This window comes from Populus euphratica, unplaced genomic scaffold (genome assembly GCF_000495115.2).
Source record: "Populus euphratica unplaced genomic scaffold, PopEup_1.0 scaffold632.1, whole genome shotgun sequence".
In the NCBI taxonomy this organism is placed as follows: domain Eukaryota; kingdom Viridiplantae; phylum Streptophyta; class Magnoliopsida; order Malpighiales; family Salicaceae; genus Populus; species Populus euphratica.
In genome coordinates, this window is record NW_011500339.1 from 13,494 (window position 1) to 36,189 (window position 22,696).

Sequence of the window (22,696 nt, forward strand, 5' to 3'; positions counted from 1 at the left end):
AAAACGTCAATCAAAATATCATGTCCTAATAAAAAAAGAAAAAAAGGGGGTGAGGCCATGGTTGGAATTGAAAATGTTTGTGAACTTTAAAGCCTATCTAAAGCCTGTGCATTATTGAAAATGTTTGTGAACTTTAAAGCCTGTGCACTCGTGGGATATATTGCAGCCACATAATTGAAGCCGCCATGTCAATGAAGTACCTTAGAATTGGAAGCTTGTGTGGAAAATTAATAAACAATTGTGTACCTAAATAAATAGGTAACCATAAGCAAAATATGTGTGGTTCGAGACAATTTTGCCAGAGATGAAGAAAGAAACATGCAAATTCCAGCCGAGAAGGAATTGTATAACATGCGTCAATTTTCTTACACATAAAGCAACGACGACAAACTCATGAAGAGAATTCCAGCCATAAATGAAGAAAGGTCTTACGCTGGGTTTCAGCTGTCAAAAATGAGTACGTAGCTGGATTTGATTAGCACGGGCTTAAAAAACTGCTTAACCTTCAAAGCACGAGCTAGCGAAGATCAAGAATAAATTTGTTTCAGACTGTAGCTGCTGACAGCCATAGATAAACCACGTTACCTCAGTTATAATGTTTACTTGGAAACAGCAGACGATCAGGAATCTTGAATTGTTTAAAACCCAGGCTGATAACAACTGATCACTGAGAAATTAATGGTCAAGGGCCCTAAAAAAAGGTATTAATCAGGTGAAGTGTTGAGTAGGTAATAGGGTGTGGACAAATAGCTTTACATGGATGCTGACAGACATAGATGTCATAGCTCCACTTCTTACACCCACAATTACTTATTCCACATAGGACCACAAGGTCACCAAAGGCTCATAGTCCTCAACACAAAGGAAGAGATACTGCATGCCGATTGGAGATGGACTGATCAACTGGACAAGCCAATAATGAGCTGCTTTCCGCCGAAGATTTTGAAAGCTCCAAATTCTTCAGAAATCCACAGGAGAAAACAAGAGAAAAGATGAACGAAACCTTACGTGTCAAGAGGCTAACGTCTGGTCCCATTGCATCAATGGTGACATGAATATTTTTTGCGCATTGTGAGAGAACTTTTCTGTTTTTTTTCCCCCCTGCGAAAACATTAATGTGGCATCCGGCTATTTTAGTCACCTCCCATGTCCATGTCATCTTCCTCATGCACCTTACATATCGGTGACTTCATGGCATGCCTTACCCACATGAAAGCAACAATATGCAAATCCAACCGAGAACTTTCTTTAAAAATATCTCCATATATAGATATGCTTCATCTCAATTTCTTTGCATCTCCGGAGAGATTATTTTTTGTTGCATGTGTGAATGTGATATTCGGATTCGTGTTGTATGATGATGCGAAGCTTATATCATAGAGCTTCAACGTGGCGATTCGAGTACCTTAAATAGGTATGTTACGTTGTCACACGGGCTTAATCTATAGTATAAACATGTACCAAACTATGATTTAAATAAGCAGTGGATAAGGATAGCAAAACAGATATGCTGCCTGAAGATGGAAGGTATGTGACATCCCAGCGCTCTTTAATGTAGACCAAGACATCTAATAATTAGTAACATGGCATATTTGCCCAGCTATAAAATGCTGTTTCTTGGTCAGATTAGGCTATACATTGTTTTATGCCAAAAGGGAAATCGACGACCATATCTTGCAAGCATCAAGTAGCAGCTTACACCAAGAGAACAAAGTGGTAGATACGCAATCCATGCACGTGCGTGGGGTTGTATTTATGTTGGCTGTGAGGCGTCAGCGTTGATCAACTTGCAGCCAAAGAGGATCGAAGTCATGGTCGTGTATTAGCTAATCGGCAACATGCATGATTGAAAAGTTGATCTTGAATACAGTCCAGTCACTTGCATAATAAATAAACAAAGGGGCCATCCATGGTGGCCATGCCAGCGTCTACACGGTTCCGTGATGTGCACTGAAATTAATGATGCCAATGTTAGCTTGATTTTAAACACCCCACTGATCTTACGAGCACTCATCTCTCAGAGATCAATAATAGCTGATCTCCATACCTTCCCCGTTCTGGGGTAAAACCCGTTTTGTTCGAGACAAACATTAATTAATCATTGTTGATGGTACTCGCGATTTGATTTCATGCTAGCCCTTGCAATATGTTTACAGAAACTGCTCGCGTATAACTCATAACTGGTTAGGCCAGAATAAAATCTTTCATTTCATGGTACAATCCCAAAAGCCTTTGTTACGGGCCTTGATTTTGATGGGAAATGACATCTAAAAAATTTGAACAAAACAAGACACTGAAATTGGACCGCTGGCACGGGGTTTTGGGGGCCAACTAGTTCGGACTTCTACAAGCACTGAAAGGCATGGACGAAAACTAGAAAACAGTCTAATGCACGACTATTCAAGATGCGCTTGCCGGGTTTATATTCGTTCAGCATAGGTTCAGCCCAGTAAATCCCAAGTTATCAAATGTATATCGATCATACATGCTTGCATGCCTAACTCATCCACCAACTACTAAACAGGGTAAGAGTTCTGAGAAAACTATAGCATTTTCCAGAGACGACTCAGTTGAATCGAACCAGGCTAATGCAGCTAGTATCTGCATTTACTGCCGCTTAATCTTTCCACCCCAGGAAAAAGGGCTCCAGGCAACATTGTAATTCACCTTCTCAGAGCTGTACATAAACGACTGCATGAGACATGCCCTAGGGTAGCAACTGGTAGAGGGATGCATGAAGTGCGACAGTCGGTGTATTTGATCAAAGATTTTCTTGGGCATTCATTATTTGCACCATGCTTTGAAGAGAAATTGCAAACGAAAACCATTAACCTAAACACTCGTTGACATGTTAACAATTGAGACAACTATTCAGTAAGAGGTCAGCTAAGTCTATGATGTTAGCAGAGTCTACGAGTTAATGCAGAAATGCTTGAAGCAAAACAAATCGAAACAAAAACTTGCTGCTTGGCTTATGAATCAGAACAAAAGAACAAGCTCCAAAAGCACTATGAAATATCCTTGCTACAAATTCAGAAAGCAAATTAACCTTACACCTGGAGATAGTTCCTAAAATAAGGATACAAAAGGGAAAATCAACACATAAGGAAAATTAAAAACTATTTTCCTATGTCTGAGATTATACCAGACAATTAATATCTATTTACCTGCATATAATATATAATATGAATTCACCCAAAAAACATGCAAGCCTGAATCTCATCAAAGCTCCCAGTCAGTAACCTGCAATGGGAACCTTACATTCAATTAGTTTAAGAGAAGCTGAAAGAGCTTCAGCACCAGACTCTGGCAACTATGTGAAGTTTAACTTATAAGCGGCTTGAATGATTGCATCCCTCTACCAGAACTTATAAGCGGCTTGAATGATTGCATCCATGCAAGAAAAGGCACATTAAAAAATTATTAGCTAACAACAAAATAATCAGAGAGGATGACTGTCATACCAAGGCTAAGCATTCAGTCCTCCTCCATAGGTACTTCTGGAATATCAAACCTATCTTCCTCAATTGTCTTATTGATCACGGAGACAGGAGATGGTAATGAGGAAGTCAAGGAATAAAATATTTATCTGACTGTATAATTGCAGGACCAGGGGAGATAAAATGTAAAATTTCACTAACAGTACCTATCATTATAATTCCTTTTTTTACAAAAAGACATATTTCTCTGTTTTTAAACGAACTCCATGATAATTTATAGATCAAAACCTCCATATAGAGGTGCAAACCATTCATTTGTAATTGAAACCTCATAAACCTTCCATACAGATAACTAAACAAACATGACCAACACAACCAAATGCATGTAAGAACATTGTATTACATGCATGTAACACAAGGACTTAAAATCATCAATATCCAGGAATAGAGAAACGAAACGATTTTTCAGAAACCTGCTCAAGTCTCAGAAGACATGAAGGCATGCAACCTTTTTTATCACAAAATATTATGAATGCATGCCGCTTGAAAAAATATACTTTTAGCTTCTAATCAATAAACCAAATTCAGTCTACCCAATCTCTTTGGTATTCACAAAGGAGATATCATGACCGTGGCAAACCTTGAAAGTACTATGACAATTACCACTGATCCATCTCATTGTCATCCTTATTCCAAAAATAAGGCCTTTTTAATACATTTTCCTACTTCATAGTTAGCTCATAAACAAACACTTGCAGGCTAACATGCAGGATAGCCTAAAAAAAACAAAATTACAGCATGCTGGCATAGCATAACAAAGATAAATAAATAGAACAGTCAAGGAACCAATAAAGCAGTATAAAGTTAATCTTGCATGCAAAGGATATTTATTGACATGGGATCATCCTTCTCCCCACGATTGCGGCTATTGTCTAGCTCTCTGATTATTTCTGGAGATACCTGCATTCAAAATGGGCGCAGATATTAAAACATTTCAATGAGAAAAATAAAATCTACTAATTTTGCAACATTACGTGTGTAAACATATAAGAGAACTATATCAGGACGATGGTCTCACTAGTTTATGCTTTTGCCTTAGAACTAGTCTTCTAAGATTATCTTTATCTTCCTTCTGCAGTTCATTCTTGTATCTGAGAGATTTCAACAACAACTGTATGAGTGAAAAGGCAATGTGTTTTGAGGCAGCTACTTGATTTAATAGCGCATAAAAACTAATAAATAATGCAAGAGAGTTTAGGAAGAAGCATCTCATGTCATACAGTGCTGCTCAAAGGAGAAATTAGGCTGAAAAAGGAAATCTCAAGTTCTCAGCAAGTATTCCAAAAAGGGGAGATGGAAATTCAGAAACAAGGGAAGATCAATAAAATATATTACCTTGAGACTGCCTCTTCTGATGTTGCCCATCAAGGCACAGTAATTAATAAAAACTAATGTGAACACAGCAATTTCAGTTGGCAGAATGCACATGGTGTGAAATGCAAGTCCTAATCTTCAGTTGTGATGCATGGCAAGAAGGGTTATTTTCAAATTACTTGTAATTTTGTTAGTTGTGTAGTTCTGTAATTGTTAAGAAGTTCTCTGGTTACAATAGTTGCAAATAACCAAGATTTCATTATTGCTAAGAATTATTTTTGTGGATTTTGTTTCCTTCATTAGTTTAGGGATATTCTAGAGTTCTCATGTGCCTATAGAAGCACATTCTATGTAATTGAATGGTGTTTTAAATGATTAAATCAATTATCACAACCTCGAAATTGATTGTTTCACCTGAAAGGTGTTCGTTCTTCTTTCCTTGTGATTCAAAGAACCCCTAGTCAATCTCTAGGGTTTTCTTTCTTTTTATTTCTTTAATTCATGTTCCTTTTCTACATCAATTGGCACCTCCAAAAAAAAATTATTGATGCTAGAAAAAAGGTTCCATTGCTGCTCAAAGAGGAAACAAAATATCTTATAGACATCACAGAGCCACATTACTGTTAAAGAGAACACCTCAAGACACCCAATTATGCAAGGTAGCAATATTTATATATCCCATTCATCAAAATGGCTTTTCAACCACAAATAATATGTGCTTGTCAACACATAGAAAAAACCTAGAGGAGCCCCAAACTAAAGAAGAAAACAAGTTCGCTAATCAAATAAAATACCAATAAAATGTCGTAACAATAATAAAATCCTAATTGTTGCAAATATTTTCAAGTGGAAAACTTCCTAAAATGACAAAAGCACACAAAATACAATTACAAATAATTTGAAGATAGTAGTTATTAGTAATTTCCCTTGTTGACCTGCATCTTTTGAATTGCAAAACAGATCCATAATAATTACTTTGCCACAATAAGTGTTTCGTATGAGCTATCAGATAGAGGACATATATGGAACACGTATAAAAACACAGTAAAACAGAATCATCTCCCATTACCCCTGCTCCCCTTTCTTGATCAGTCAGGTTACATGTATGCATCATAAAACAAAGTGAAAGGGAACAGTCTGTACACATAACATTAAACAGTGCATCTGAAACAATGCAAAAGATTGACGTGATGTGGCTAAATCAAGCAAGAAACACCCTTTAGCTCTTATTCGATATTAAGCATTTATAGTCAATACATACCAGATAGAATTCAGACAGCTAAAAAGAGAAGAGGCAAGAAAAAGGAACATGGAAAAAATACCAACCTTTGCACAAATGAAAGAAGTGATTGATGCCAAATTACAGGCATTATTCTTGTATCCTCAAGAAATCTCATGAAATGAGCAACAACTGCATCAAGTACACGATATGGCAAGGCATATTTCTTGTCCATTAGAAGCTTGATAAAATAACTGCAATGGTTTGCCAAAGTAACATTGTCAAATAGTATTCAGATCATTTGGCGACTAAAAAAGCACCAGATCCAAAATGGAAAAGATTTAAAAAAAAATACCCTCTCTCTTGAATTTTCTATTGCCTATTCCTTCCCGGATTAAAGTATGAAACCACACTACATAGGTTCAGGCATCAACAATTGTTTCAGAACAGCACAACACTTCTTAATATCACCAATTATTTCATTACTTACCTTCTCCATACGTGCAAGTTTTATTCTCGGTATTTTATAATGAAGTTTATTTGCAAGCATCAATAATTATTTGGAACAACCATCACATCAAGAAACCCAAGGTACATATTGCTAGGACCTCGCTACATAAGTCATGACTCATTTTCCTAAATCAGGGGTAGGCTTGCATCCTCATCAAGCATGACTTATGAGACCATATTTATATAAAATTCCAGCTCGTTGCCTCTGTGTGTGATAATTCGATAATTCCTAGTAGATTGTTAGAATCTCTTTGAAAGCAAAAGGCACAATCGTTCATCACAATGTGTTTCACATGGAACATAGAAAACTTTCTACAAATCTTTCATGCATAATTAGGAACATTTATTGTTGAAGTACAAAGGCAAACCACATGCATAAACAGCATGGATAAACATGTAAAGTTGCTAACTGTTACACGTTCCTTTTTTATCTTCGATACATGTTAAACATTTATATACCTTGTTGTGCCACAATATTCCATCTCTGCAAGCTTCAACAGTGCAACACTGCAATTCCATTGAAATGTTGGAGTTAGACTCCTCCACGGGTATTTGAAACTTGGAAAAATAAAAGGTGCAGAGCAACATTCCAGCTGCTACAGAAGCATCTCATCCTCATGTGCTGAATGTTTAAATTATTGCTTGTATATCTCAAAATGAGGGAGGGGGGGTGGCGGGGTTGAATGTTTAAAAGCATTGGTGTAATAATAAAATCCATATGTAAATCATGAAACTTGGAAAAATAAAAGGTGCAAAGTTCCAGCTGCTACAGAATCATCTTATCCTCGTTTGCTGACTGTTGAAATTAGCGCTAGTGTCTCAAAATGAGAGGGGGGGTAAAGAGGAATGGTTTGAAATGATTAAAAGCAGTGGGCTAACATCATAAAATGCATAATGTATATGTTAATCATGAAATTCTTATCTTTCTCAACAAGAAAATCCAACTAAACAATGAAGAGATTGGAACAGGTAAATCAGTAAAGTCAATTTACAGCGGGTTGAGAAATGCAAGATTCAAGAACTTTGGAATGTGGAATATGGATAGTAGAGTTACATCCACTAGGTGTGAAGGGTCATCAGGAGGGTTATCCAGTCATGGAGGAACTTGAAATGGGGTTAGTCATGCCTTCTTAACAGGTAACATTATGATTTTATAATTACACAGGCAGAATCCTTTGGAATATCAATCAAGACATGCATTGAAACATACATGATTGTCCTCTGCAAAAGTAAGCATACCATGAATGAAGCATCGGAATGGAGACCTTTTGAATAATACTTCCAACAATAACAGCTTCCCTAAGTGTGCACGTCCCTGACTGCATATCAAGTAAGAAAAAAGGGGGTTATATTAAAGAACAATTAGCGGTTCATTAAATCAAAAACTATCAGAACCAGGCATCTATCAATTGGAGGCCAATAAATTTATTGGCAGGGATTTTAGTTTTGTCTATCCTATGAAGTCCTTGTTTAGGTTTTGAGTTTGCTCCGGCGAGCCTCTTTTCTTTAGCAGTTACAAATCGGATTCCCTACTGTAATTTCAATTCTCCACAAAAAAAAAAAAAAAAACTTCAATTTGTTTAAACCCTAATTGATCCTTTCACCTTGTCCAGCATTGTAACATGTGAGTTACAAAGTAGCAGTTAGGATCTAAACAAAAACAGGGAGATATGGGAGAGAAAGAGGATAGCAGCAAACTAATGTATCAGTCAATCTAAGAAGACCAGCATTGACAACTTATCATGACTGGGTGAAGAGCCAGTAGTAGGAGACTGGAACATTACAGATTAGCAAACCAGCCAGTTCTTATTAAGAGACTGGAACATTACGGATTAGCAAATCAGCCAGTGATCAAATTCTATAGAATAAACAACATGCAGAAGATTTTCATGCTAGTATATACCTTACACAACGGAAGCAATATTCCCTTGTTGAACGCAGCAGGTTTATACAGAGACTTTTTTAAAGCTTGATACAGACTGAAATGCAGCCTCTTATTCGTCCTAATATCATCTCTAACCCTAGGAAGTAAGACAAGCCTATAGAAACGCTCTGCCTTCTTTGCACCCAAATTAGAAGAGAAGATTCTAGTGGCTTGATACATTGCATTTGGTGACCATTTCTGAGGTTCAGTCAGGTACAAGATATCCTCCCAAAGTTGCATAGAAGGGATGTGCTTAAATGCCTTAGGTATCTTTCCAGCTGTGTATTTACTCAGATACTCACCAACTCTACACATAATCATATCAAAATGTGAGCATCATATTCAAAACGCTTTCCTTCACAAATCTGTTTTCTAAAAATGTTTTAATAAGAGAAAATGGAAAGAAAATGTCCACAAAGAGGGTAGCTAATTTACCCCTTGTACAAATCTATCAGAGACTGGTCCAACTTAGGTACAGGCTGTAACTCTGCAATCAAACAAAGATATTCAGCATAAACAGTGAACTATACAGATTCAAACAAGTACAGCAAAGTAAACACAATATTAAATGCACATGTTAAAGATATAAATAAGGGGTTTAAAAAAAATAACTCATTTCAAGTAAGAGTATGACCTGAGGAAACATTTGCATCAGTCTTTTTTAATTTCTCAATAATAAGGTCGGCAAGTGTTCGCTGTGGACCAGAATCCTTTGAAAAGAATGCCTCCAGCAATTTCTCTTCATTCTCATCAATCTCCTCCTGCCCAACCATCCAATCTCACTCCTTTTACAAAACAAGTACAAAAATAAAAATAAAAGTAAATCCAGTCCGACAAAATTGACAAAAAAAAACAGCTCAAAAAATAAGTTAAAGATAACAAATGGAAATACTGACAGGATAATCGTTAAACTGGCTTTGAGTCTCGGAGAAGCCACTAAAATCATCAATTTGATCCTCGGCACATTCCTCTCCTTCAGGCTCAGGCAATTCTTCCTCTAGAGCATTAAAATTAGGGTTTCTCTCCTCGGCTTGAATCTCCTTCTGCTGAATCAACGCTTGCTTCAAGATTTTCGAGCTCATCCCCGAGGATATCATCTAGTACATAAACCATTACAAAATTAGAGGAAGGGAGAGAGAGAAACAGAACCTAAAAAGAAGAAAGAAAAGGCATAAAAAATAAGGCGAGGACTACTTTTTGCTGTTTCTGGTGGTGTTTTGATGCTTTGGATCGTGTTTTAGTGGAGGAGGCAATAGAGTCTGTATCCTCTGGAAGGAAAGGTTCTGGGTTTTGGTGCCTCTCTCTTTTCTTCCCCATTGATGGAAGATGGAGTGAGCTGGTCGTAGAAATTTAGAGATGGGAAGACTGAAAAATGCTGCTTGCTTTGCTTCTCAAACAAGGAGAAGAAGAAGCCCTGTTGATAAACCCTAGTGGTAGTGGATTTTACGTTTCTTAATTCATGGGCTAAGTTTTTGTGCTGGCTTGACTACTATGGGCTAAGTTCTTGTATCTGCACGGTTTAGCCCAATTCTGTGGTATGAAAATTTTTTATTTGATGTCCACCCCCCCAGGATACGAGTTTTTTCACTCCCTTACAATGGTTTAACTTTGGATGCCCTAAAATTCTGTGGTAGAGCCAATTTTGTTCTATGAAAGAAACATAGGTGCTTAGCTCGTATGATAACAAAAACCACAATCACAAAAACTGCATAAAACCCTTGATGTGTTTGATAATATTCGTCCATTATTTTTGCAGAATTGTTCATTCTCATTCTTCTTTTCTTCTTTGATAAGAAACAATTTTAAAAATAAAAATTCTGAGTACTCTTTTAGTTAGTTGATAATATGTGCAAGTCCCAAGTGTTGCCACGAGTAAGGTTAGTTCTTTCTACAACTTAAAAAAATAATGTTAAAGCATTGCTAGTGTGTTTTAAAGCAAAAACAAATACTTGAATCCGAGTTATAAACTCTAGCAAATCCAATACAATGATTTAATTTAATTATGGGATAAAAAACAGTACTAAATTTATGGAATGTAAAGAGAAAATGTGATAATAATGACAAGTAGGAAAATAATGGTTTCCAAAAGAAAAAAAAAAAGTAATATAAAGTTGAATTTCTAAATAACTCAATATTAAAGTACAAAATACAAAAAAAAAATAAGTTAATTCAAGTTAGGATGACAAACTCATGACTCGGGTCATGAGGTCAGGTCATCCTTATAGAAAGTAAATTAATAAAAAAAAAAGCTCAATTTCATACTCGTGACATGAATCATCAGATCTGAATCATCACATCAAAAAATTTAGAAAGCTTAATTATTAACAATTAAATATTAAATGATGAAATTAAAAAAAATTAATTTTAAAAAAGAATAAAAAAGCAATTAGAAAAAATCTCAATCTTTAATAAACTCAATGTTAAAGGCTAAAATTGGAAGAAAAAAATCAATGTGAAAAAATCTATTGTCAATTCGGGTTAACATTTTATACTCGTGATATGGATAATAAGACTTAAATATCACATTAAAAAAATTATGAAACTCAATTCTTAAAATTTAATGTTAAATGATGAAATTAAAAAATTAAAATCAATTTTAAAAGAGGATAAAAAAATTAAATAAAAGAATGAGGATAAATTTGATATAAAACTAAAATGATGTAAAAGTTCCGAGTCAATTTGAGTTGGCATGGAAAATTCATGGCCCGAGTCGTGAGGTCAAGCTATCCTTATAGAAAAAAATAAAAATAAAAAAAAAAGAAGTTTTATCTTCAATAAATCTACTATTAAATGATGAAATAGAAAACAAAATATTTATAAAAAAAAAAAGACCAACATCAATCTGGATCATAAGATTGGGATCATCGCATAGAAAAAAATATTACAAAATCAAATTATCTACTAATTTAATGTTAAATTATGAGATTAAAAAAATCTAATTAAAAAAAAAGATAAAAGAGCAATCAAAATAATAAGGATCAAATCTAACATAAAAATTAAATGATGAGGGATAAAATTAAAAAAAAAATTAAAAATGATATAAAAAAGAAGAAGTAACAATTAAAAGAATGAAAATAAAATTTGATATAAAAATAAAATAGGATCCAATACTTAAAGATGAAATTAAAAACACAATTAAACAAAAAAATAATTCAAAACAAATAAAAAATAATTAAAAAAATGAGGGCTATAATTGAAATAAAAAAAAAATTGAAGAACAATTTTTAATTATGATTAGACCAACATAATTTCTAAGGATAGAAGAGAGAGAAAAAATGGATAAAAAAATTTCAAACATCACAAATCATATTACATATATTAGCACAAAAAATGTGACACTTCAAATAATAAAATAGTTGATTTTTTTTACTATTAGAAGGTGTTGCACATCTCATTTAAAAAGTATAGGCGTCTTTCACATGCTAACATATACTATGCATGCATTAATAATTTTTTATTTTTTAATACATAATGTCCCCTTAGTTTACTTGTTAATTAAAAAAAACAAAATAAAATGACAAAAAAACCTCTAGATACAAACCTAAAAAAATATGATTTTATAAGCAATCTAGTCATTTTCAAATTAAAATGAAATTATGTAAAACCTTTGGAGGCAAGTTAAATAAATTTTGCTTTTAAAGGGTTATTTAATATTTTTATTGTGCTATGAAAATTATGAGATAACAAATATGTCCCGGATGAATTTAATAATAACAAATTAATCCTCTTAAACTAGGTTATTTGATTTTATTTTTAAATAATAAAATTATTATTTTATTGTGTTAATCCATATTGAAATGTGAATATATAAACAATGAATGTTTGATATCTTATAACTTTTGTTTTGATGTTGACATGATAAACAAGTTATGCCATTAATGCTTAAAATTTAATCAATCTATTTGCTCTAAGTTGACAACAATTAAAATTATGTTATGTCATTAGAAATTCAGGTGTATGAGTCCCATCAATATATATATATATATATATATAACAGCTATCCAAGTTGTTTTTATATTAATTAAATTAATTGAATTATATTAAATTAATTTTTTATAAAATTTAATTTTAAACGTAGACTAAGAGTCAAGAGGTTATTTTTTTTTTTATTATTATTTTTTTTTCAATTTTATTTTTATGCCAATCATCTAATTTATCTATAAAATATCCAAGTCAACTGAATTACAGAACAACTCCCACACAATTTATTATTATAGCTTATCTAGACAAAAAAATTAAATCAAGAGGTTATTATATTGATTTTATCTTCATTATTTTTTAATTTCATCCTAGTATTGTTATTACTTAATAATTAGATAAAATATCTTCAGACTGACAAAATAAATCTAATTATATCAAAATAATCTTTACATGATTTAATTTTAAATTAAAATTAAGCAAGAAATTAAATAAAAAGGTTTTAATATTTATTCACTTAATTAAATTTAATAAAAATATTAAATAATTCTCTAAAACTTAAATATTTTTCATTACATTCAATTTTTTTAATTCCATCCATTGCTTAGCATAACACATAACACAGGCATGTAAATTAGTAATAACTATTTAGATTCAAATACAGAGTTTTCACCACATTATTGAACAAAAAGTTCTCTCAAAGTATGAGTTGTCCCTTTTCGAACTTGAAAATTCCTACTTAATTCGATCTCGAATCTCAAAACATCATCAACTCATTTCGATTGTCTGTTCTTTGTGTATTATCTAATTATGTTTATAGCTAAGGAAGCATCGCTACAAGCTTACCGCTTGCCATTTTGATGAAACCCATTTTGGCGTCAAGGCAACCGCATTTAATTGAGAGACTGCTTGGAAAGGTGGTCCTGTTTTTTTAAAAATTAATTTTTTAATTAATTTTTTTTTATATTTAAATTGTTTTAATATTCTATTTAAAATTATTTTAATATATTTTTAAATAACAAATATTTTAATCCACAGTCATAATTACAATCTCATACAGGTCATAGTACTCAAAGGACAGACAAGAAGCTAAAAGCTGCATTGCCATATCTAAAAAACTGAGTCAGTTTAGGAAGTCTAATAAGGAAAAAACACATGAAAATGACAATCTAACTCCATCTCGATCTAATAACTAAGTTTTGAGAGACCTGGAGAGAGAGTCGGCAAGGATATACAGCATCTGCAAGTCATAAGATCAGGAAGAATGATTGCATGATCCACTGGCAGATAGCAGCCAACACATTAAAAGCTAGATGCTTCTTTTCATTTTCAGATTCTTCACATATCTGGTATTGGAGAACTTGAACAACCTATTTAAGACAATTTCCTGCGAAATTCCATCGGAAATGTGACTTGTGAGTGGAGCAAAGATTCCTTTGAAAGAAGGGAAACAAATGAAATGCTGCACTGAACTGGGAATTGCATCAGCAGCCTGATCAGCTTGTAAAAGTGACTTATGTCCTTCCTAGGCTCAATAGAGCATTGTATCCCTCAATGCCAGCAACATTTTCTGCACCTTTTGCAGGCGGCAACTTTGGGAGCACCCAAGCTGGTGATGTGTCAAGCCACAATCCTTCACCAGTTTCTTTGTGCTTGAAATCCGGAGATTTTGGGTTTTTCTAAATACAACAAACAAGGGGGCATGAAGTTATAAACGAATAATTAGATCAGATGAATAAGTTTTGCAGCGTTACCTTGTCAACTCTGTTGTCCCACCATTTATGAGGGTTTTCAACCAAGTCCTTCCAGCATTCTTCCTCTAAAATCATGCCACAATGAAGATAGTATTATTATGAGAGAAAAAAACAAGATAAAAGCCAAAAAGCCAGCAGAACAACCTAAAGCCTTGCTGATAAATTAGAAATTGGAGAAAAACAAAGTAGAATGGGGATGCTGACATTATTAAGGATAATAATTGGATAGAGTCTTCCTTTCTCTAATTATCAACGAAAATCACTGACAAATTCTTCTAGAAAGCAAATTTTTTACCTTTTTTTTTTAAATTATGCTGGAAAGACAATATTAGATAGAAATCGTGCAAAAAGGGGTGCGGTGCTGCCCAATTACATGGGAAGTTCACACATACGAATGCCAGGATCACAAATGAGAAATTGAAATGAGAAGAGAAACTCTGCTCCTTTATCTTGTTTATCTGTTTACCGTTTAATTATCAGGGATATTGCTAAAGGAGGCATTTTTCCCTTCAGTATTTCCTTTTATGTAGAAAAATAGAGGAAAAAGATTCCCATTCGTTGGTTAAAAAATAAATAAATTCATCCAGACCAACTTGACACGGTAAGTAATTGAAAAGTTTAGGAAGGAAAGTGGCCCTCCTTCAAACCATTATTAGCCGTGTTTGTCTGCTTTGCTGGTGGTTCTGGTTACAGAAAGCCAGAATGGCAAACCCATCTTCAGTGTTCCATTTAACAACCAGTATTTAACACCAAGTATCTTCAGTGCTACAAAGACATGCTGCCCAAGTCCACAATTTGGAAAAGAAATTAAATGTCTTCTTCACATCGACACTCATCTGCTATGAATAATCATTAAACCTTCTTCATATCCGTGTGTGATGCGGGAAAAGAAATATTTGAAGCCGAAGAAAAATAAAAGAAGCTAGGAAGAAGAAGCCAGAAAAAAAAAAAAAGGAGTTAGAAAAGTACGCAGTTCTGTAATTTTTATTCAATTCATAAACACCTATCTAACATTTAGAAAAATAAAATATAAATACTAAAATCCTAACTAGAACAAACAATTAGGTTTATAACCCACTAAATAAAACACCCAACAATAATTAAATCAAACCCAACAAATAAAACTTAATTAATAAACCTCAACTAAAAATTCAAATAAATTGAATCAAAATATAAGCTAAAACGTAATCTCTCAATGGTTTAAGCTACCCTCCATCATCTATGATTACACATAAATGTAAACAAAGTCTCAAGTTTGGTGTCTCCACCAACTCTCCTAAGATTAGAGAGACTCGATCTCATTGAGTGTAGTTCAAGACAACTCCAATAATATTCCAAAAGATTATGACCAAGTTGTTGTAATGTCTCTCTGATAATCCAAGTATAGTCTGAATCTAGTCGTCTAGATCATATATTGGGATTCGTTGAAGTTCACATCTCTGGTAAAAACTTGTGCATCCAAAGTAGTATTAATATGTTCCTTTTATGTTAAAGATAAATATAATGGGGTAGAGGTTTCAAAAGAATCATCAGGGATAGATAATCATATTTTATATATAACAAGGTCCTTCAGGTCCAAAGTAGAATTAATATCAAAGTTTAGTGACAGTTTAATGATATAATTATTTAATTCAATCATTTGCAACACTTTGAATGGTCGAACACTACTGACTTACAATTTATGATTGGTTTCCAAAAAAAAATCACTTAGATCTAGTCTGCAACATGAAATAATCTTAAACATTAAGTGCATCATGATATTTATATAAATCGGCTCCAAATTGATATTATTCATTACTTAAATATATTTTATAACCTTAACATGCAAAAAACTCAGTTGAGTTGGACATAGGAAAAATATTTACAAGCTTTCTAGATTCGTAACTATGAACACTACATGACCGAGGATGTAGAGTACAAACAATATTTGAAGTCTTAAGTACATATAGTTTTGACATAACCTAGTAAATTATGATTATCTTTATCTTTCTCTTCAAATGTCAAGGGTAAGAGATCAGGAAGCTCAACATGTTGCTCTGAAGACGTGCTAGACGTCAACCATGAGGGGCTGAGGAGCATGTTGCTCTCTTTGACATGCTGAACATCAAGCATGTTGGATAGAGAATCAAGTAGTTTAAGAGAACCAATATCATAAGACTCTTCTAAGACTATATGTATCTCTTCGAGCAATTCCACTAAAAAGTTTTTTAAAGCTTCTTCCCCTACCACTAAAACAAAATTATTATATTCTTTATTATCCTTGTTTCAAACTCATTTGGACTTATAATGTTAAGTCCCTCTTCTTGCATATCTTCTTCATCGAGGTCATTAAAATTCTCAGGATTAGGTTTATACACTTGAAAATAATAATCTTCACTTTCATCTATATCTTTCTGTTCTTGGATGACTAAGAGTTTAGAGGCATAGTTAACAAAGATATGACTGAAACCTTAACATTTAGCACACTGAACCTTTGAATTTATCCTAGACATTTTATTGATAACTCGTTTACCCTTATCTTTTTCATAAATATAAGCACTACCCAGATTAAACCTACAAGGTGAAACACTTAATACAAAAATTATTATTTCTAAATTGAGACCTAAAAAGAGTACTAAGAGGGTCTAGATGCCCATAACTAACTCATAATCTTGTCCTACATTATAGGTTTGGTCAAGAGTGAAAACACCTATGAACATGATTTCTTTTCTAAAATCATCACTTAAAACTTTACAAAAACCACGTAAAGTCATGGCTTTATTTTTTCTTATGACAAATCTCATCATGTAATCATTAAATTGTGTTATATATTCATTGACAGACTTATTTTCTTGTCTAAAATTGTTCCATTGGTCCAATAGTTTATTCCTATAAAACCAAAGTAGGTGTTTCTCTTATAGTTTTTGTTTTATTTTGGTCCAATAAGTTATGGAGGTTTACGTCTCGTCTTTAAACAATCTTCAACATCTCCAAATAAAGTTGGGCTTCATCAATGAACATCATCTTAGCAATCAAACTCTCCTATTATCAGACAAGCTATGTCACTCAACGAATTAATTCATGTCATGAATCTACATATCAAAGATTCAACGGTCATGAGGACCATAAAAAATGATGGCTTCTATTTTGTCATGACTTGTAGCTTATGACTCGCTCATCAAGATCATTGTGATTAAAGTAACATAAATGATAATCATATTAGTTGCGTTCAGGGTGAACTTGCCTATAATGATTATTCCTATAATATTTATTGGTTTTTGGGTGCCTTATTTGAAAACTCTCTTAGGGTTCAATTCTTTTAAACATGCTGATCATCTAGGTTTGCAGTTCCCCTCAAATGGTCCCAAGAGTGTCATCAAGGGTCGGATCCACGATAATTGAAGACTTAAGCTTAAACACTAGATGATCACGACACAAATGCATGTAATGCTAATTTAGAAATGGAATTGAGATTACAAATGATTCTTGCAAGTGAAATCATAATGCAAAAATAAAGTTGATTTCTTTTTTTTTTTTTAATGTGAAGATTAATCAAGAATAGAAAAAACTAGAAAAATTTTAAGCACGCAATATTAGTCTCTTAAATGTAAATGATTAATCAAACATAATGCCACAAATAGAAACTCACAAATAACAACAAAGACTAGATGCTAGATTATCAATAATGAAAGAGGTTGATAAGCAAAAATAACATATAGAAAAGAGGGGTGGGATTTTTATTTTTATTTTTATTTTTTGAATTTTTTAGGCACATAAGTGATATTAATGACAACCTTAAATGGAAAGTGCAAAACCTGAAAAAGTAAAATCCAGTGAATCAAAAGGTTGAGTAATTTACCAACTAAATTGTTGAATAATAGTGATAGAGCAATTGAATTACACAAGCTGTTGTCGATATGGCATCCCTCGTTGATGTAATTGTGCACGATAATTATTTTTTAATCACTATAAAACAGAAACTAAACTAAAGAGAAAAATGCCAATCCCTTGACTTGGTGTTGTTCTTACAACTAAAGAAAAGAAAAATGCTAATCCCGTGATAAGGTGTGGCTGTTGAGGGACAAACAGCTGCTGTGGAGGAGTTGTTGTGGCTAATATGGAAAGTGAGACATGGTTGGAATGATTTGTTGTCTCCTTGACTGAACCTGGTACAAATAAAAAGAAAAGGATTGCTTCCCTACTGTTGGTGTGATGTTGCGGCATCTTCGGCACCATTGATTTGTTGTGCTAGATCTGGTAGTGGTGTCAGGCATATTAGTTTATGGTTTTGGCCAGAAGTTGCCAAGGAAAATTACAATTTGCTAATGGGGATGGTTGAATTGCTATGCTAGAGCTGTTGTATCTAAGGGAGGAGCTGCTATTGTTCGTGGGCAAAAGATCAATTGGTTTGTGCCCTGGTTGTTGCTGGTGGTTGCACAAGGTAGTGATGGTCTTCTTAGTAACAAGTCAGGCAAGGCAGCAGCTGGGGCGGCTGATTTGTAATTGGCAATAAGGATACCTGGTCTGTGGGTTGGCCAATCTGCCGTGGGAGTCCAATCTTCTGGTGGAGTGGTTGGTTTGCAGCCGTGAGGCGGGGGAATGAATGTGTGGTGACTATGCTTTAGGGGCAAAATAAATCTAAGGGTGTGTTTGACTGATTGCAATTTTTTTTTTGCAGATTTTGATTGTAAATGGGCAAAATGAAAACATAAACTATTTTTTTTGTAATGTAATACTAATTTTTTCTTTTCACTGTGGATGAAAGCATCTTACATGATCTAGGCTTTATGAACCAAGTTAAATGTTAAGAATTTGAACAAGTCCATAGATTGTTTAATTGTAAGAACAATTAAAAAACCAGGTTCTGATACCAAAGATGATTCAGGGCAAAAGAGATTTGAAACCAAAGATGAAAAAAAAAGAAGAAGCTGGAAGAAGAGAAGAAGAAGCCAAAGAAAAGAAAAAATAGGGGCTAGAAAAGTTTGCAACTTTGTATTTTTTATTCAATTCATAAACAATTGTCTAACATTTAGAAAAGTAGGATATAAATATTAAAACCCTAACTAAAACAAGCAATTGGACTTACAACCCTCTAAATAAAATACCCAATAATAATTAAATCAAACCCAACAAATAAAACCTAATTAATAAACCTCAACTAAAAGTTTAAATAAATTAAACAAAAATATAAGATAAAGCTCAATCTCTCAATCGTTTGGATTACCTCTCTCAATCATTTGGGTTACCCTCCATTATCTCTGATCATACGAATGCATAAACAATATCTCAGGTATGATATCTTTATTGTGTGGATATTGCATGTTTATACTAGCATGGTGCCATTTGCCACATGGGACAAAAGCATCTGATGGCTCCCATAAGAATTGTTCTCTAAGCTCATATTGACAAGCACATATTGACATAAAAAAACAACAAGCATCCACATTGCTAGATATGCCAATTTTAAAGGATGCAGCATAGGGAGGCCAGGTGAAGGTAGTTTAAGGATAGCAGCTAAGTTGTTTGTACCTTTTTGCTGCTTTGTTTTTGTTGGTTGGGCAGTCTTAACATCAAATTTCACCTTTTCAAGTCCTGAAAAAATCCAACTTGGTGCCCCAGTAAGCCAGACGGACTGGTTGTTACTCTTGTGTTTAAAATCTGGGTGCTTTGGTTTTACCTGTGCAAAACAAGAAGAAAACAGGTAACGGATCCATAAATATCAACAGCTAAAGAAGAAGTTACCTAGAGGGTGAATCATTACCAATCCACTGCGCTTACTGCTACGATAATCCCACCACTGATTTGGATTTTCAAGAAGGTCTGTCCAGGAATTCGATCCAGATTCACCCTTTCTCTTCATGCTGGCTGAAAGATAAGTATGCCATAGCTTAGCAATCAGCATCACAAAAAAAGTTAATAAAAATATCTTACATGGATTTACCATCATCATCTAAGGGTACTTCTAGTTGCTGCTCGAGTAGACTTTTCTTCACCTGGAAAGACCCCTCAATAAAGTTGATACTGTTCACCAAAACCTAGCAAGAACGAACACAGCTAACATTATAAGCTTTTCACATGTACAATAGCACAACACCCATCAGGTTTGTAAAAGAGAATCTATTGCATCTTTTGTTGGTCTCCGGGCTATCCCAATCCTACATCAGATAGGCATGCTAAGAAATTCCAGCATATGATGCAAGGAGGCATCATCTTTAGTATCACCTTCGCATATGGTTAAAAAATTCAATTTCTTTATTATATCCAGATCAACTCATTGGAATATGGGCATTGACTACTATTCATTCTGTTTTGACTTTGAGATATTGTTGAACAAGAAGCAATGAACTTTAACAGATCATATTCCACCTAGTTACCGACCAATGCAAACAGAAGTGAGCTAAGGCAGGGGCATATTTCAAGAATGTTTAAGCCTGAGTTTCTTTCAGTGCATGAAGGAAAACTCTCTTCTAATCTAAGTTATGCAAAGCCTAAAATTCTTAAAATGTTCTGGTTACCAAAAGTCCAGAATCTAATAGACCACTCTATCAAAAGAAGAAAGAAAGAAAAGAATCTAATACACCAACCTCCTGATGTTATTCATTCCACAGTATAAAATTAACACAATACTTATAAGAACCCAATGCTAGACATAATTAACCCCAAAGCACAGTGAATGTAACGCATGTCTGCATTTTTAGGTCCATAGTTAATGATGCTTACCTGAACTTGGGTTTGATCCTGCATCTCAGAGAAAGGAGGGGGGTCAGTACTTAACTGCCCATCTATGTAGACAAAATCTCCTTTCTTCAAGTGTGAAGCAGCAATATGGGCCAGATCACCTTCAAATATTATTGGAATCCTAATATTGTAAGAGACAAACAAATCAACCAACCAAAAGTGAAACATAGATAGCATCAGTAACAGAACAAAGCAACTCAATCAGTGTGAAAGTAACAAACTTTACAGCAGCTTTTACTAAAAATGCTAATCCATCCAAAATCTTTTTTCTACATAAGCAACAGAGACAAAAATAACAGACAAACTCAGGAAGAGAAAAGAAGAATCAAGTGTACGAAAAAAAAGTAGTAGTAAAAGAGAGTACCGAAGAGCAGGAGAATGATAAGAAGGTTCCTGGGTAATAACAGTGGCAGCCCGAAACTTTTCATCAGGAGATGAAACTTGGGTTTGAATAGGCATATCGATATACCCAATTAAGTTAATAGAATTAGCAACCTTTGCTTGAAATGGGATTTCTTTGGGCCTTGGAAAATCTGTAGAGGAAGGTGATTTCTTGTATAAAGGTGGTGTTTTTTTTAGTGTAGTTGTTGGTGGCTTGTGCTCCTTTTCGTTGGTGGAGTAACAAGATGATTGTTGAAGCAGGAGAGTTAGTGGAGGAGAGATTCGCCTTGGAGTTGGTTGTGAGGTAGCGATTTTTGCAAGTACTCTGCATCTGCACAATGAATTCTTCATCGCCATGATAGTGGTCTGTGTTTTTTCAACAATAAACCCTCTTCTAAACCCTTTACAACACTTCAGCGAAATTGCTATTTCCACTCACCTGGTATGTTTCTGGAGAGAGAGTGCGGAGCCTCGTTGGGGATAGATTTTGGACTGCTAAAATCACTCACGATACTCTTTTACATTTGGTCAGATTGCCCTTTTACAAGTAATTGGTTTAGTAACACTGAGGTCCCTGTGGTGTCAATTTATGACACACAGAGCCTGGTGGTTCAAAAATAGGCTATTGGATATTTGAGGTTTAAATTTTGTTACAGTAAGTTAGATAATTCAACTGTGTTATGGGTTCAACTAAAAAATATTTAAACATGAAAAAAATTATAGAGGGAATGAATGGAATCATGTTAACAAATAGTGGGTTGAAGTTTAATTTAATTTTTTGTATAATATAAATTTTAAATTAAATTATTTAAAAATTATCTTGAGATAATCCAATCAATTTGATAATTTTAAAGATAATACAAAAAACTATTAAAAATATGTCTCGGTTCCAAATAAAAATTTCAAGATTTTATTATTTTTTTAGATATTAAAAAGATGATGTATTGGATTGACTTGGATTTTATGATCTAACTTGCCACACTAGCGACCTGCATCATGAACTCCAACAAGTTTAATAATTTTTATATAATTATATTTTAATAAAAATAGTTATTAATAAAATTGAATATCAACTCAATGCCGTAGCATTTATTTGGAACTGTGATAACGCTAAAGAATGTAAATTAAAACAAAATATGAATTTTAATTCTTAATTAAGCTAAGTTAACCTATCAAAACTACAAACTCAGTCATAGACTCTAATAGGTTTAATAACTTTTTTTAAAAACATAATTTTTTATTTTATTATATAATAATAAATATGAACACTCAAAAAAACCGAACACTTATCCAGTGTTGAGATATTTATTTGAGAACGTGATAACCTTATTGATTAGTACTTAAAAGTGCATTTTTATCATGATTTTATATCATCATTTTGCACTTGAAGTATCAATAACTCCTTAACCAAAGCATGTTTTATAATAATATATCAAATAATATAAGATACCTTTAATTT

The 22,696-nt window shown here is 33.5% G+C and overlaps 2 protein-coding genes across 9 annotated transcripts; both read right to left on the minus strand.

Annotated features, from left to right (window-relative positions):
- Window positions 1-2,399: 2,399 nt before the first annotated feature.
- On the minus strand, window positions 2,400-9,916 carry LOC105113805 (bystin-like). Of its 4 annotated transcripts, XR_840023.1 has the most exons (13): window positions 9,662-9,916; window positions 9,364-9,564; window positions 9,102-9,228; window positions 8,903-8,954; window positions 8,447-8,774; window positions 7,783-7,862; window positions 7,003-7,050; window positions 6,141-6,287; window positions 4,519-4,591; window positions 4,328-4,400; window positions 3,465-3,557; window positions 3,168-3,243; window positions 2,400-2,719 (listed from the first exon to the last, which is right to left on the minus strand). XR_840023.1 is itself a non-coding variant. In XM_011010130.1 (12 exons), exons 1-11 carry the CDS (start codon window positions 9,782-9,784, stop codon window positions 3,478-3,480), a joined length of 1,332 nt encoding a protein of 443 aa, XP_011008432.1. In that variant the 5' UTR covers window positions 9,785-9,916; the 3' UTR covers window positions 2,950-3,243; window positions 3,465-3,477. The 4 variants fall into 4 exon arrangements, 3 of the variants coding, with proteins under 3 accessions (XP_011008432.1, XP_011008433.1, XP_011008434.1); XM_011010130.1 differs by lacking the exon at window positions 2,400-2,719 and having other exon boundaries at window positions 2,950-3,243; XM_011010131.1 differs by lacking the exon at window positions 2,400-2,719 and having other exon boundaries at window positions 2,950-3,256.
- A 3,607-nt stretch (window positions 9,917-13,523) lies between these two features.
- On the minus strand, window positions 13,524-21,747 carry LOC105113807 (protein OSB2, chloroplastic-like). 5 transcript variants are annotated; one of them, XM_011010135.1, is made up of 8 exons: window positions 21,221-21,747; window positions 20,839-20,977; window positions 20,060-20,153; window positions 19,880-19,983; window positions 19,648-19,795; window positions 14,140-14,204; window positions 13,878-14,064; window positions 13,524-13,755 (listed from the first exon to the last, which is right to left on the minus strand). In XM_011010135.1, the coding sequence occupies exons 1-7, from the start codon at window positions 21,592-21,594 to the stop codon at window positions 13,900-13,902; spliced, it is 1,089 nt and encodes a 362-aa protein (XP_011008437.1). In that variant the 5' UTR covers window positions 21,595-21,747; the 3' UTR covers window positions 13,524-13,755; window positions 13,878-13,899. The 5 variants fall into 5 exon arrangements, with proteins under 5 accessions (XP_011008437.1, XP_011008436.1, XP_011008435.1 ...); XM_011010134.1 differs by having other exon boundaries at window positions 13,524-13,772; window positions 21,221-21,746; XM_011010133.1 differs by having other exon boundaries at window positions 13,524-14,064; window positions 21,221-21,746.
- Window positions 21,748-22,696: the final 949 nt, after the last annotated feature.